The 12,022-nt window shown below is 44.3% G+C and overlaps 1 protein-coding gene across 1 annotated transcript in view; it reads right to left on the bottom strand.

Annotated features, from left to right (window-relative positions):
- Window positions 1-12,022, bottom strand: part of ZDHHC5 (zDHHC palmitoyltransferase 5) — a 100,193-nt gene that overhangs the window by 6,698 nt on the left and 81,473 nt on the right. The window contains exons 8-10 of the mRNA XM_082266752.1: window positions 9,882-10,014; window positions 5,627-5,750; window positions 2,717-2,817 (exon numbers count right to left, since the gene is read on the bottom strand). Coding sequence (XP_082122878.1) covers window positions 2,717-2,817; window positions 5,627-5,750; window positions 9,882-10,014 — 358 coding nt within the window. The remainder of the gene's footprint in view (window positions 1-2,716; window positions 2,818-5,626; window positions 5,751-9,881; window positions 10,015-12,022) is intronic.

The following is a 12,022-nucleotide window of genomic DNA, read 5'->3' as shown; positions in this document are numbered from 1 at the left end:
GCCAAAGGTCATTGCAAGAAGATGGCCAAAGCAGACACCTGGCCCTTGGTACTCAATGCCAACTTTTGTTCAACCCCCTCATTGAAGGAAGGTTAAGATCCGAGCCACCGAGAAGGAGAAAGGATGAACCCCAAGAGACTCACACCACGCAATCTACGTCTTCCACGTAGGATGGTAGATCTACCTAGAAGTAGATTTTCTAGCTATCAATAGTGTAGGAATCACCGATTTAGATAAACCTCTATCCTTCAGCACCTGGCGTTCAATAGCCAAGCCGTCAAAGCCAGCAACTGTAAAGCAGGATGGAAGATTGGTCCTCAGGACGGTAGATCCTCCCTGAGGAAGCTTCCAAGGAATTTTGGGGACCAGCCGCACCAGATCAGTGTACCAAGCCGAACAAGGCCAGTCCGGAGCCACTAAGATGACCAGAATTTGTTCTGCCTTGATCCTGCATAGAAGTCTGGGCAGAAGCTTGAGAGGAGAGAATACCTAAAATCAGCCGATACTGACCCCACGGGGCCACCAGCGCATCTGTGGCATCCGCCAGAGGATCCCTTGACCGAGCCACAAACCTTTGCGCCTTTCTGTTGAGGTTCCTGCAAAGGGAAATTCTGACCTCCACCCCCAATACGGGTGAGGGTGCAACTTCGTGCTGGAGGAGCCTTATCCACGGGTCTGGAGAAGCCCAATCTTGGCATACCAGATTAGGTGAGGAAATGTGCTCCAAAGACTCCATAAGTCATCAGGGGGACCCCAAAAAAGGTGTGAAACACTGCTAAGGGACAACCCCCAGCGCGCTGGCAGCACCACCACCCGGTTGCCAGGCACAAGGCACCAAGCAAATCCTCAGCAGAGAGGGAGAGGACCCCACCAGACTCACCACCCGCAGAAACAATGCCTGCAGCCACCAGGATAATGCACTACACATGCGGCGATCAGAAGTAAAATCATCCGGAAGTCAGCACCAGGGGATGAGGAGGGGCTCCCACTGCCGCAATTGCCGCCCACAGGGCTTCACTGTCATGGCCGCCACTATTTTTAATGGCAAACCACAGTAAAATGGCTGCCGGACTACACAAACATGGCCGCCGTGTATAGGAATACACAGACTACAACAAAATGGTGGCCCCACGCAGAAACACGAGGCATACAGGGACCAAGCAGGGAGACCAGGCCTCAGGGACAGATCCAGGCAGGATAGGGAGGCCCTGGCAGGAGCCCCCACCAGGGAAACTGCCCCCCCCCCGCAGTCAATCGTCCGATTGCCCACGGCGCACCCCCTCGGCCCTCACGGTTAGTAAGCGCCCTGCCCCATCCCAGGAATATGGCAAGACCACCCAAACAGCCCCAACATGTGGCGGGGAGGGGGGGTTCCTGCGGGAAGGAGAAGAACCCGGGTAACTGACCGTCCCAAGGAGGGGCCCCCCGTTCACCCCAAAACCCTCCAGGGGGAGAGGGGGCACCGCTCCAGACAGAACCCCTCTCCATCGAAATGGGGGGGCTGTCGGCCAGGGGATACACTGTGACTCGTGCCGAGACCCGGTCGTATGCGACCTCGCGAGGCTTTTAGCTCGCAGGCCAGCCCCCGTCCAGTGGGGCTATGTCGCGCCCGACCTAGCATGGAGCTGATTGTAGATCTCACAGGGAAAATCCAGAAGAAAAAATTTCTATCTAAAAAGAAAAAAATGTTGCCAGGACCAATGATCCCAGCAAGCAACTTACTAGGCAGAAAAAAAATCATGTAGCTATAGCAGAGAGAAGGAGTATAACCCCCTGGGACTGCTTATGGGTGTAGCCAGAAATCTTTCCTGCCTAGTGTCCTACTCCTGTAGGGGGCAGTATAATCCAATGGTTATGAATACCAAAAGCTGTGCCCGTCAATGAACAAAAGAGAAATAGTGCTTTTATTAATACTTTAGGTACCTATAATGGCTGTGCTTCTGTTTTCGCTTTTTCTTACTTTCAGTATTTATCGCTATGTATTGGTTTACATTACCCAAAAAAAAGTGTGCATATCCTACCTATCTATATACTCTGTGTGCTTGAAATTTTTTATTTTTTTTTTTTGCAATGAATCTGTACTACTGCACCGATTTTAAGAAAATTAGGGTAAATGGATGATGCATACCAATGTAAATGTTAGACAGGGCTTAAATTTGAAATTCTGAGATATTTCCTAGATGCTCATTTAACTATATTAATGAATAGCCACAAAAGGATGTATATCCACACGGTGTTCCCTGAAATGCCTTTCAAACCCAGTTATTACTTACTGCGCCAGCTTTTTTTTTTTTGCTTTTACTTACCGTTTTCAGAAGTCTTCAGACTGGCTTCTTTGGTCTTTTTTTTTTGGCAGTGAGGCAACACCTGATGATGCAAACAGCAGCTTTGACCAGAAAACATCAGAACTGCTGTTTGCATCAATACACTGTAAATGAAGGGCATCAAGGTGACCTCCCCTCTGGAAATGGTCCCATAAATCTCCGCATTCCCAGTACGTCATGCCTCTTCCAGGATTAATGAGTTGCGCCTCATCCAATATAGAAGACTGAGGACATCTTACAGTGCAAAAGAAGTACAGTATGGGACAGATGCAGATTGATGGCAATTATTGGAGCCTGGGCAATTTTTTTAAATTAAGCTGCTGCTGCCAGGGGACTGTTTTAATTTTTAAAAAAATGTGCCCAGTTGGGCTTTAAGTAGATAACGGACTTACCTTGGAACTAGGCGGAGGCCCACCACTTCCACTGCTGAACCCGGGCCGATATCTGTACATAGTTGGAGTAGGAGGACTCTCTGCATTCAACAGGGAATTGTCTGGGAATAAATGTTATGTCAGATGTCAACAAAAGCAAAGTAGAGGAAGATACTCAAATAAACCTAAAGGTAAAATACTTTCACTCAAAATAGTATAATGCCATCAGGTACATCTGTGCAGACTAGTTTACACACACGTCATCCTTGTGCTGGCTGGGTTGGTACAAAGAGCTATGGTCACAGATGAGGGCCAATTCACACCAGTGCATTGATCTCCATATCAGCGCAGCTGTAAAATGCAGACCAATGGAAGGACGTATGAAAAACAATAGTTTCCGACGTGTCCTATTCACACCATAAGGCTATGCGTGCATGTCAATGGACATGAAAATGTATGTCAACGGACACCAAAATGTATTTAAAGCGACGTCAGCGAGCATTAAAACGTGATTAAAATGGATGTAAATGTACAGGCATTTTCCATACATTTTAGTGCAAGTCAGTGTGAATCGACCCTAAAGCATCTGGAAACCACAAATACTCTCCAGCTGGTGGCCACTGCCATTTCACTACACTTCCAACAGTCAAGCCAACTCTTGGAACAGAACCTGAAGATTCGGAAGATTCGGAAGTGCCCACAGAGCATCTGCCGGACTCGCCTGGTCCACATTGGAACAATAAAGATCACTGTAATACCCTCCATCTTGATTGTGCATAGAGAGTTAACCATCAACATAATAATAACAACACAAATAATGATAATAATAATAGAAGTAATAATGGAAAACTAATAATAAATAAAAAAATGATATATATATTTTTCTATTATTATTAGTTTTCCATTATTACTTATATTACTGTTTTAATTATTACCATTATTTTTATTATCATTGTTATGGTGATCTTTAACTCTGGATATATGATTTTTTTTATTTTTTTTATAGTGTCATAACATATTTATAATTTTAATATCTTTTTCCCAGTTTTTCTTTTATACTTTGTTCTTATAGAACTGTCCTTCGCATATTTTTCTTGTTTGTTTTAAAGCTCTGAAGAAGGTGACCTGTACACTCAAAAGATCGCTGAACTGAGAGAGTCCTTTCCCCCGAAACACGTTGGCTTGATGTACTTGTCATTACGGTCAATAAACACCTTTCAATCTACCATCAAACCTGTATTCCTTTGGACACCAGGCGCTCCTTCCTTCCTATTTTTCCTAATCTACATGTGGGAAAATCCATAAGGCTGGAGCAGAAAGGCAGCAGCCCACACCCTAAAAATGGTTCACCGAAATTATCCAACATGGAGCAAAATCTACCGGAAGAACTCTCTCTCTCCCTGCCCATTACCCAGATAATGAAGAAAATGGAGGGAGGGGATTGAAATGAAAAAGGTACGTAGGGCAATTGGCATATAGTGTAGCATATGATAAATCAAATAATGTATGGATGAATCCATAACATAATAACATTATATAAAAGGCCAATTGCCTAGCATCCCTAATATTAGGGGAATAAAAAGAAAAAAGGGGGGGGGGAATTTGGGACTTTGTATGAAGTGCGTGAGGGCAATTGGCACATAGAATAGTAGAATAACTGTCTAAATATATACAAATTGGGATGGTATATCCTTCCCTTACTCTTCTATACATCATATTTTTTTACATATTTTACTTCAATGTTGTCTGTAAAGGGGATTTTCTTCTTTATTTCCTTTTCTACAGTGACATATGATGCATCCGCTCCTGAAGAAGTGGAACCTTTTTCCATGAAACGCGTAGAGCTTGCTTACGATGCATCTTTCAATTTACCATATGTTTTGATATTTTACATGCTAGTTTTGTAGTTATTGCTCCATCCCAGTTTACGCCCTGTCAGCTTTTTACGATCTGTTATTTATTATGTTTAAGAGCCGGTCCACACTAGCGCGACTTGTCAGCCTGACAAGTCGCGCTCCCTCGTGGTCCATTGACCGCTACAGGACCCGTTCTAATAGGAGCGACACAAGTCGCTCCGACTTTAAAAAAGGGTCCTGTACTACTTCGGGGCGACCTCGGAGCGACTTGCATAGACTTCCATTATGTGAAGTCCCTGCAGGTCGCTCCGAAGTCGTGGTGCATGGCAATGCACAAGTCGCCCCCGAAGTAGTAAGGAGTCGTGTCGCCTTAGTGTGAACCGGCTCTTAACTGTACCATTGACCCAATTAACACATGTATGTACTAATGCCATCTTGTATATGTTGATCACAATTATCAATTAAATTGTTCGTTTTTGGTATCCTGTTGTGGACCCGCCTGTATTTATTTAGACCCTTATTCTACCATTCTATGTCCCAATCGCTCTCACGCACTTCATACAAAGTCCCAACTCCCCCCCCCCCCCCTTTTTTTCTTTTTATTGCCCTAATATTAGGGATGCTAGGCAATTGGCCTTTTATATAATGTTATGGATTCGTTCCATACATTATTTGATTTATCATATGCTACACTATATGCCGATTGCCCTACGTACCTTTTTAATTTCAATCCTGTCCCTTCTTTTTCTTCATTATTAGGGATGGAGACATATAGCCCTAGTTAGGCAATGCCTCATATAAAGTCCCAAAACCTTTTGTTTTTGCACATTATAACCCATTCATTACTAGTCACTGAGCTAGCGAGTCCAGCGCTGTTTCCAGCACCAACAAGATTTACTAGAAGATTTTCTCTTATTATGCATTCCTCCTGGTGATGAATATATAAAATGAGCTTGTAATTTGGCCTACAGCTACCATGAAAAAAGCATCATATCAAGTATTTTAATAAAACATTAATAAAGGTTTTCCATGAATCAATGTTTGACACGTGATAAGCGACACCTGCGTTTCATACCTTCCCTGTCCCCGAGGCTTATCTGACCTCTCAACCCTGGGTAGCGGCTCAGGTCAGGCTTTGGTGGTGGTGGTGGTTCTGCATCTGCTGACTGAGACTCTGTGAGCTCTAAACTGCTTCGAGACTGAAAAAGCATAAAAGACAAAAACCCATCTGAATTAAAAAAAGATATTACAGAACATGTTTAGTCTAGTATTGAAAACTGCTCCAAGTTAAGCTAAAGTAGAGATATAAAACACAAAAATTTGATCAAGGAGTATTTGACGAAGACTGTATCCAACAGAAGTCTTGCACTCTTCACTCTACGAGTCGTTGAGGAAGAAGACACACTGACTAAACCGGCTGGCTGGGCAAAACACATCAAATATTTAGGATCCTGCTGGGGTCTGCATAGTGTCCAGTGCAATAATGTAGATTGAGACACTGGATAGTCAAGTGTGCAACTAGGCTATGCTCTTCCAAGAGTGTTTGGATGTAGAGCAGCTGGCATGCTTCAGCTCCTAGTTTGTGGGTTTGCAAGTGTTTGCAGATTTCTCAGACAACCGGCTGCCTGAAAGGTAACACTGAAAGCAAAAGCTTGACAGCTAGTGACCTGTACACCCAAAGATCTCTGAACTGAATGCACTTACCTTATCCTAATCTACAGATCTAGAAAACCTTGAACGCGGTTCTAAAAGGCTGAAATTTTTTTTTTAAAGGAATTGAAGGAAAAGAGCGCACGACCGCCCTAGCATAACACCGTTTATCTGGATAAAAGTAGACACAATCAATGATACACTCACATGAAACGGATGAATTAGGGCACATCAATACATCAATTGACCCCAGGACGTCAGCAGCTTCCTGTAGTGTGAGACCGTGCTCCCGCTCACTGTCCGAGTGCACTGTCCCTCCTGTGTGCCGAGACTCCCGAAGATGGAGACTTCCGGAAATCCCGTTTCATGTGAGTGTATCACTGATTGTGTCTACTTTTATCCAAATAAACGGTGTTAAGCTAGACCGGTCGTGCGCTCTTTTCCTTCAATTTCTTTCAGTGATCATTCACAACCCAGTGGAGAGTTAGGTGAGCTGCAACGCCTCATTGTTCATGTCACTGTGTGTCATTTCTAAGAATCACCTGCCTGGACTGTTTAAATCTAGGATCAGCGCATGAACTGGTAATGTGTTCTTCAGTTTGAAGATTTTTTTTTTACCCTAGGATAAAAAAAAAACCTTCTAGGTACAGCCCCCCCTCCTAAGCCTTAACCCAAACCAGCATTGTGCATTAGAGCAGTGGCTCTCTCTGTTCTCCCCCTCCTCATAGACTCAGTCAGCCATTGGCGCCATCTGCTGCCAATCACAGCCAGTGAGGAGGGAGCAGGGACGAGGCGCACTCTGTGTGTCAATGGACACAGAATGTGGTTCGTCATTGAGCCCACATGAGTGTGGCCTGCTATGGTGGACAATTGGCAGGGAGGAGGAGTCAGGAGCACCAGCGGGGGACCAGATAAGAGGAGGATCAGGGCTGCTCTGTGCTAAACCATTGCATAAAGCAGGTAATATGACAGGTTTCTTATTTTAAAAAAAATATGGGTTTACAATCACTTTAAAGCGGAGTTCCGCCCCCTCCAAAAAATTTAAAGTCAGCAGCTACACATACTGTAGCTGCTGACTTTTAATATTAGGACACTTACCTGTCCTGGAGACTAGCGATGTCAGCACCGCAGCTGATGTTTCCTTCGGCTGTCGGTTGCTGCCACCGCCATTGCCGGTGAGGGAACCCGGCAGTGAAGCCACGCGGCTTCACTGGCGGGGGCCTTGCGGCGCATGTGTAAAGCATGCAGCGTATTTGCATTGGCTCGGTGGCGGGGGAAGGAGGAGGGGGCCAAACTTCCGAGGGACGGCGCTGCAGCGCTGTCTCCCGAAAACTGGGGAAGGGTACCTGTCAAAAACAGGTACCCGTTCCCCCCTTCCCCCTGAAAGGTACCAAATGTGGCACCGGAGAGGGGGAGGAAGCAAATGAGTGGAAGTTCCACTTTTGGGTGGAACTCCGCTTCAAGGGCTTATTAACACTGTTACCTTGATGTGCGTAATAACGTATGTTACAACCTGTAAACCCTCCTCTCCCCCATCCTATTTTGCTTTTTAAATCAGGTGTTTTATAGTGAACATTTTTGCAAACAATGCAAAATTAAAAAAACTTTCCCTTCTCCCTCAAACGTCCTTCCTAAAGGAACTTTAACAAAAGAAAATAAAAAAAAATGAAGCTTGCTGGAGTTGGAGGGTTAAATCTGGCTGATCAATAGTGATCAATGGCTGATCAATGGTGATATCATCAGGATAATCCAACAATATCAGAATTACTACTGATCATAGATCTATGTATAGCCATCTGTCTTTTGAGAGAAACCTCTATGTTGTCTTATTAGACATGTTGTCCTATTAGTCCAGGTAAACACAATTTGTAGTCCAAGGTGAAATGGAATACTCTACTAACCATGGTTAAATTACCTGTTCAATAAAAATTGTAGGCCTCACCACAGCATGTGCAGGAGGTCCTCTGAGGACAGTATGGGTAGATGGGCCAGGATCAATGTTTAGGTATCTGTACTTTGGGAGGAACCACTTGCTTGTCTATTAGCCCAAGTAAACCCAATTTAGAGTCTAAAGCAGCCATTCTCAATCAGTTTTTCTCCAGTGGTGGCTAAGGGTTCCTTGAGTTCTGGCTAACTGTCTTCCCATCTGATGGTACCTGCATAGTTCAAGGTTCAACACCGTGAAATATGAAAATGGTCGCACACCACCACGGAATCCAATGAAGAAAAGTTCCTTTATTCAAATAAGTGGTACAAGGTACAGCAGGGTAGGACAGTAGTTGTGTTTCACACGACTGCTACGTGCTTGTTCACTACTACTCACTATTTGTAATGAACAAGCACGTAGCAGTCGTGTGAAACGCATCTACTGTCCTACCCTGCTGTACCTTGTACCACTTATTTGAATAAAGGAAATTTTCTTTATTGGATTCCGTTATGGTGTGCGACCATTTTCTTCTTTCATGCTTCTCCTGGTGGCGAGCCGAGGTTCAGCACCCACCTTGAACCGTGGACTTTGACTAGCCTGAGCGGTGCTATCTCTCTTCATTGTCCAGGTTCAACACCACCTGGCAGAGTCAGCAGCATTAATGCAAGGGTCTCATTCTGGCCAACCTGCAAGGCGGCATTCTCCCCAGTTACCACCACCATTGTAAGGTGCATTTCCCCAATGTCCACCAATGGACTAATCTTACCAGGGGTTCCCTGAAACCCAAAAATAATTTCAAGGGCTCCTCTGGGGGTATAAAAGGTTGGGAAAGGCTGGCCGAAGGTAACAGTAGTATGGAAAACTCTATTGACCATGGTTAATATATCAATCCAATAATGAAAATGTTTTGGCCATCGTCATGGCATGTGCAGAAGATGCTCTGGGGACAGATGGGTAGATGGGCCAGGATCAATGTTTAGGTATCTGTACTTTGGGAGGAACCACTTGCTTGTCTATTAGCCCAAGTAAACCCAATTTAGAGTCTAAAGCAGCCATTCTCAACCAGTTTTTCTCCAGTGGTGGCTAGGGGTTCCTTGAGATCTGGCTAACTGTCCTCCCATCTGATGGTACCTGCATAGATCTAGGTTCAACACCACTTGGCAGAGCCAGCAGCATGAGTGCAAGGGTATCATTCTGGCCAACCTGCAAGGGGGCATTCTCCCCAGTTACCACCACCATTGTAAGGTGCATTTTCCCAATGTCCACCAATGGACTAATCTTACCAGGGGTTCCCTGAAACCCAAACATTATTTCAAGGGCTCCTCTAGGGGTATAAAGGTTGGGAAAGGCTGGTCTAAGGTAACAGTAGTATGGGAAACTCTATTAACCATGGTTAATATATCAATCCAATAATGGAAATGTTTTGGCCATCTTCATGGCATGTGCAGAAGATGTTCTGGGAACTGCCTGCACCTTGTACAATCTGGAGTAGGTCTATGACCATTTTGATGAAGCCTTTGTTGGGTGCGATAGGTTCTGTGCAACCTGGGCTCCTTATTTTCTAATGCTTAGCTTTCATAAATTTTTCCTTTTTTTAAGAACAACAACAAACCAAGTGATACAAAACTATTTAGTACATTCATACATATCATTAGGCTCAGCGACCAGCCAAAATACTCACGCACACAGCCTCCCACTGCTTCCAACACCTGTATGAGCTATTTGTGCATTGTGCCCCATTAAAACAATGTACCTGGTAATGTTGAAGAGGACTCTGTATGCCATTGTCTAGTATTTTAAGGCCAATCTGACTTTCTGAAATCTCAGGGCGTAAAAATGGGGGCGTTATCGAGAGAACCGTTTGATTTTGACTACGTTTTATGTATCTGAAAAATTAAAAATAAATAGAAAAAAAATGGTTAATATTCATGACAATATCAATTAACGAATTAAGCTAATATCATCAGGTATGGGGCAATAAATTGTAGCAAATAAATAAACAAACAAAAATCTTCCATAAAAAAACTAAATATGGTTGGTTCATCAGAATTTACCCCAACTTACTCTTTATGCTACCATTTGAAAAAACTCCACACGTAATGAGGCCACGTAAACAACCGTAACAAAATGCAAAACAAAGTGGTCGTTCTCAGAATACATTTTAAGGGCTCATTCACATGGGCACACATCCCTGTACAGCATGAGGAGCTCAATGTTTACTTCTCTGTCCTAGCGTTGAGCTGCATGAAGGTAGCCCATAATAAATGGACACGCATCAAATGTAGGGACTCACCTACACCCAGAGTTTGACTGTTACACAGTGACGGGTGCATGGTTTTGATTGGTGGAGAGCACTTTAAATATTGTTGCACTGATGTACACACTTATCACATGCCTGACGAAGTGGTCCTGCATGGCCCTGAAACGTTGCACCATGTCTTTGGTGATGTGATCATTCTTCAATAAAAGATTTGGACGTCAAATCTCCGCAACAAGCTTTATTGGACCGTTCAGTGGAAGGAACACCGAGACTTAAAGCGGAGTTCCAGCCTCGAGGGTGAATTTTAGATAAAAATACCCCTGGAACAGTCAGGGCTAGTACATTTCACAATGGATAGCCTATGAACTGTCCCGGGTTGCACTTACCTTTTAGACGAAATACTTACCTTTAAAATTTCTTCTCCAGCGCTGCCATCTCAGGTGTGGGCGGCTGAAGCCAGCGCGTCCTCTTCGGTGACGTCGGAGTCCCAGAATGCCCTGCACCGGCCCCGCTCGTCACTTCTGGTGCAGGCGCGGCATGCCCAGACGCTGTTTAACAGGGAATGCCACGCCTGCACCGGAAGTGACGAGCGGGGGCCGGTGCAGGCGTATTGACTCCTGGGAGCGATGACGTTCAGCTCCCAGGAGTCATCGCAAGCCGGAAGAGACGGCGCAGGCCGCGGCCGCAGAGGGAGGAAGTGGAAGGAAGTTAAGTATATTTTCTTTAATATCAAGGTAAGTGAAAAAAAAAAATAAAAAAAATCGGGAGCATCCATTTCTTTTTCAGGTGACCTACAGCAAGCGGATGGCCCAAATTCGATTTTGAGGCCGGAACTCCGCTTTAAGGGAAAACTCATCGCTTTTATTTTTACAGCTGCCAGATTGGCAATAGCCAGATCCTGGAGATCACCTACTATCCCATTCGATCTAGTTAAACATAAACTGACATGGATAATGGTGAAGGAACGCCTCTCGGTGACTCCCTTAGATAAAAGACCCTTGTTTGATAAAATATGGGAACCCTGGATCAAATACCTGTCTGATCCTCTGTAATCTGCCGTGAATCTGGCGGATATACCTCCTAGAGTGCACCTCTATTTCTTAAGAACTCTTTCCCTTTTTTGTTTTCTTCTCTCTCCTTCTTTTTCCCCCACGTACTCCTCTGACGAAGTCAGGAGGATAATTAATGCTATTTTCATATCAAGAAGTGTAAATTGGATAGTTATTCCCTGTACCAAGAGGAAGGGGTAATCAGGATAGGGTATATGTTCAAAATATGTTTGACAAGGTTGCAGTTAATTTAATGACTGTAATCCTAGAGTTGTCCTAGGTTGATCCTCCTCCTCCTCCTCCCTCCTCGCAATGATAGCCTTGACATCCGGGAGCCACAGAGGGAGGAGGACCTGATAGATCAACTTAAAAACGTAACACTGGGCAAGGGGCGACTCATATGAGGCATCCTTTTGCTAACAATGAATAACCACACCCCCCCTAGCTATAGCAATACTGAATTTTTTTGACTAAGAGAAACCCAATTTGAAATGGAATATTTGTATTGTAGCAGATTCATGGAATATCAAACTGTCAAAACATTTAAAACTTCTTTATTGTCCTGTTAAAAATTTCATTAAAAAT

Source organism: Pelophylax lessonae, assembly GCF_965119305.1.
Source record: "Pelophylax lessonae genome assembly, chromosome: 9".
In the NCBI taxonomy this organism is placed as follows: domain Eukaryota; kingdom Metazoa; phylum Chordata; class Amphibia; order Anura; family Ranidae; genus Pelophylax; species Pelophylax lessonae.
The sequence above is the reverse complement of the archived record's forward strand: the minus strand, read 5'-3'. Positions and strand labels throughout refer to the sequence as shown.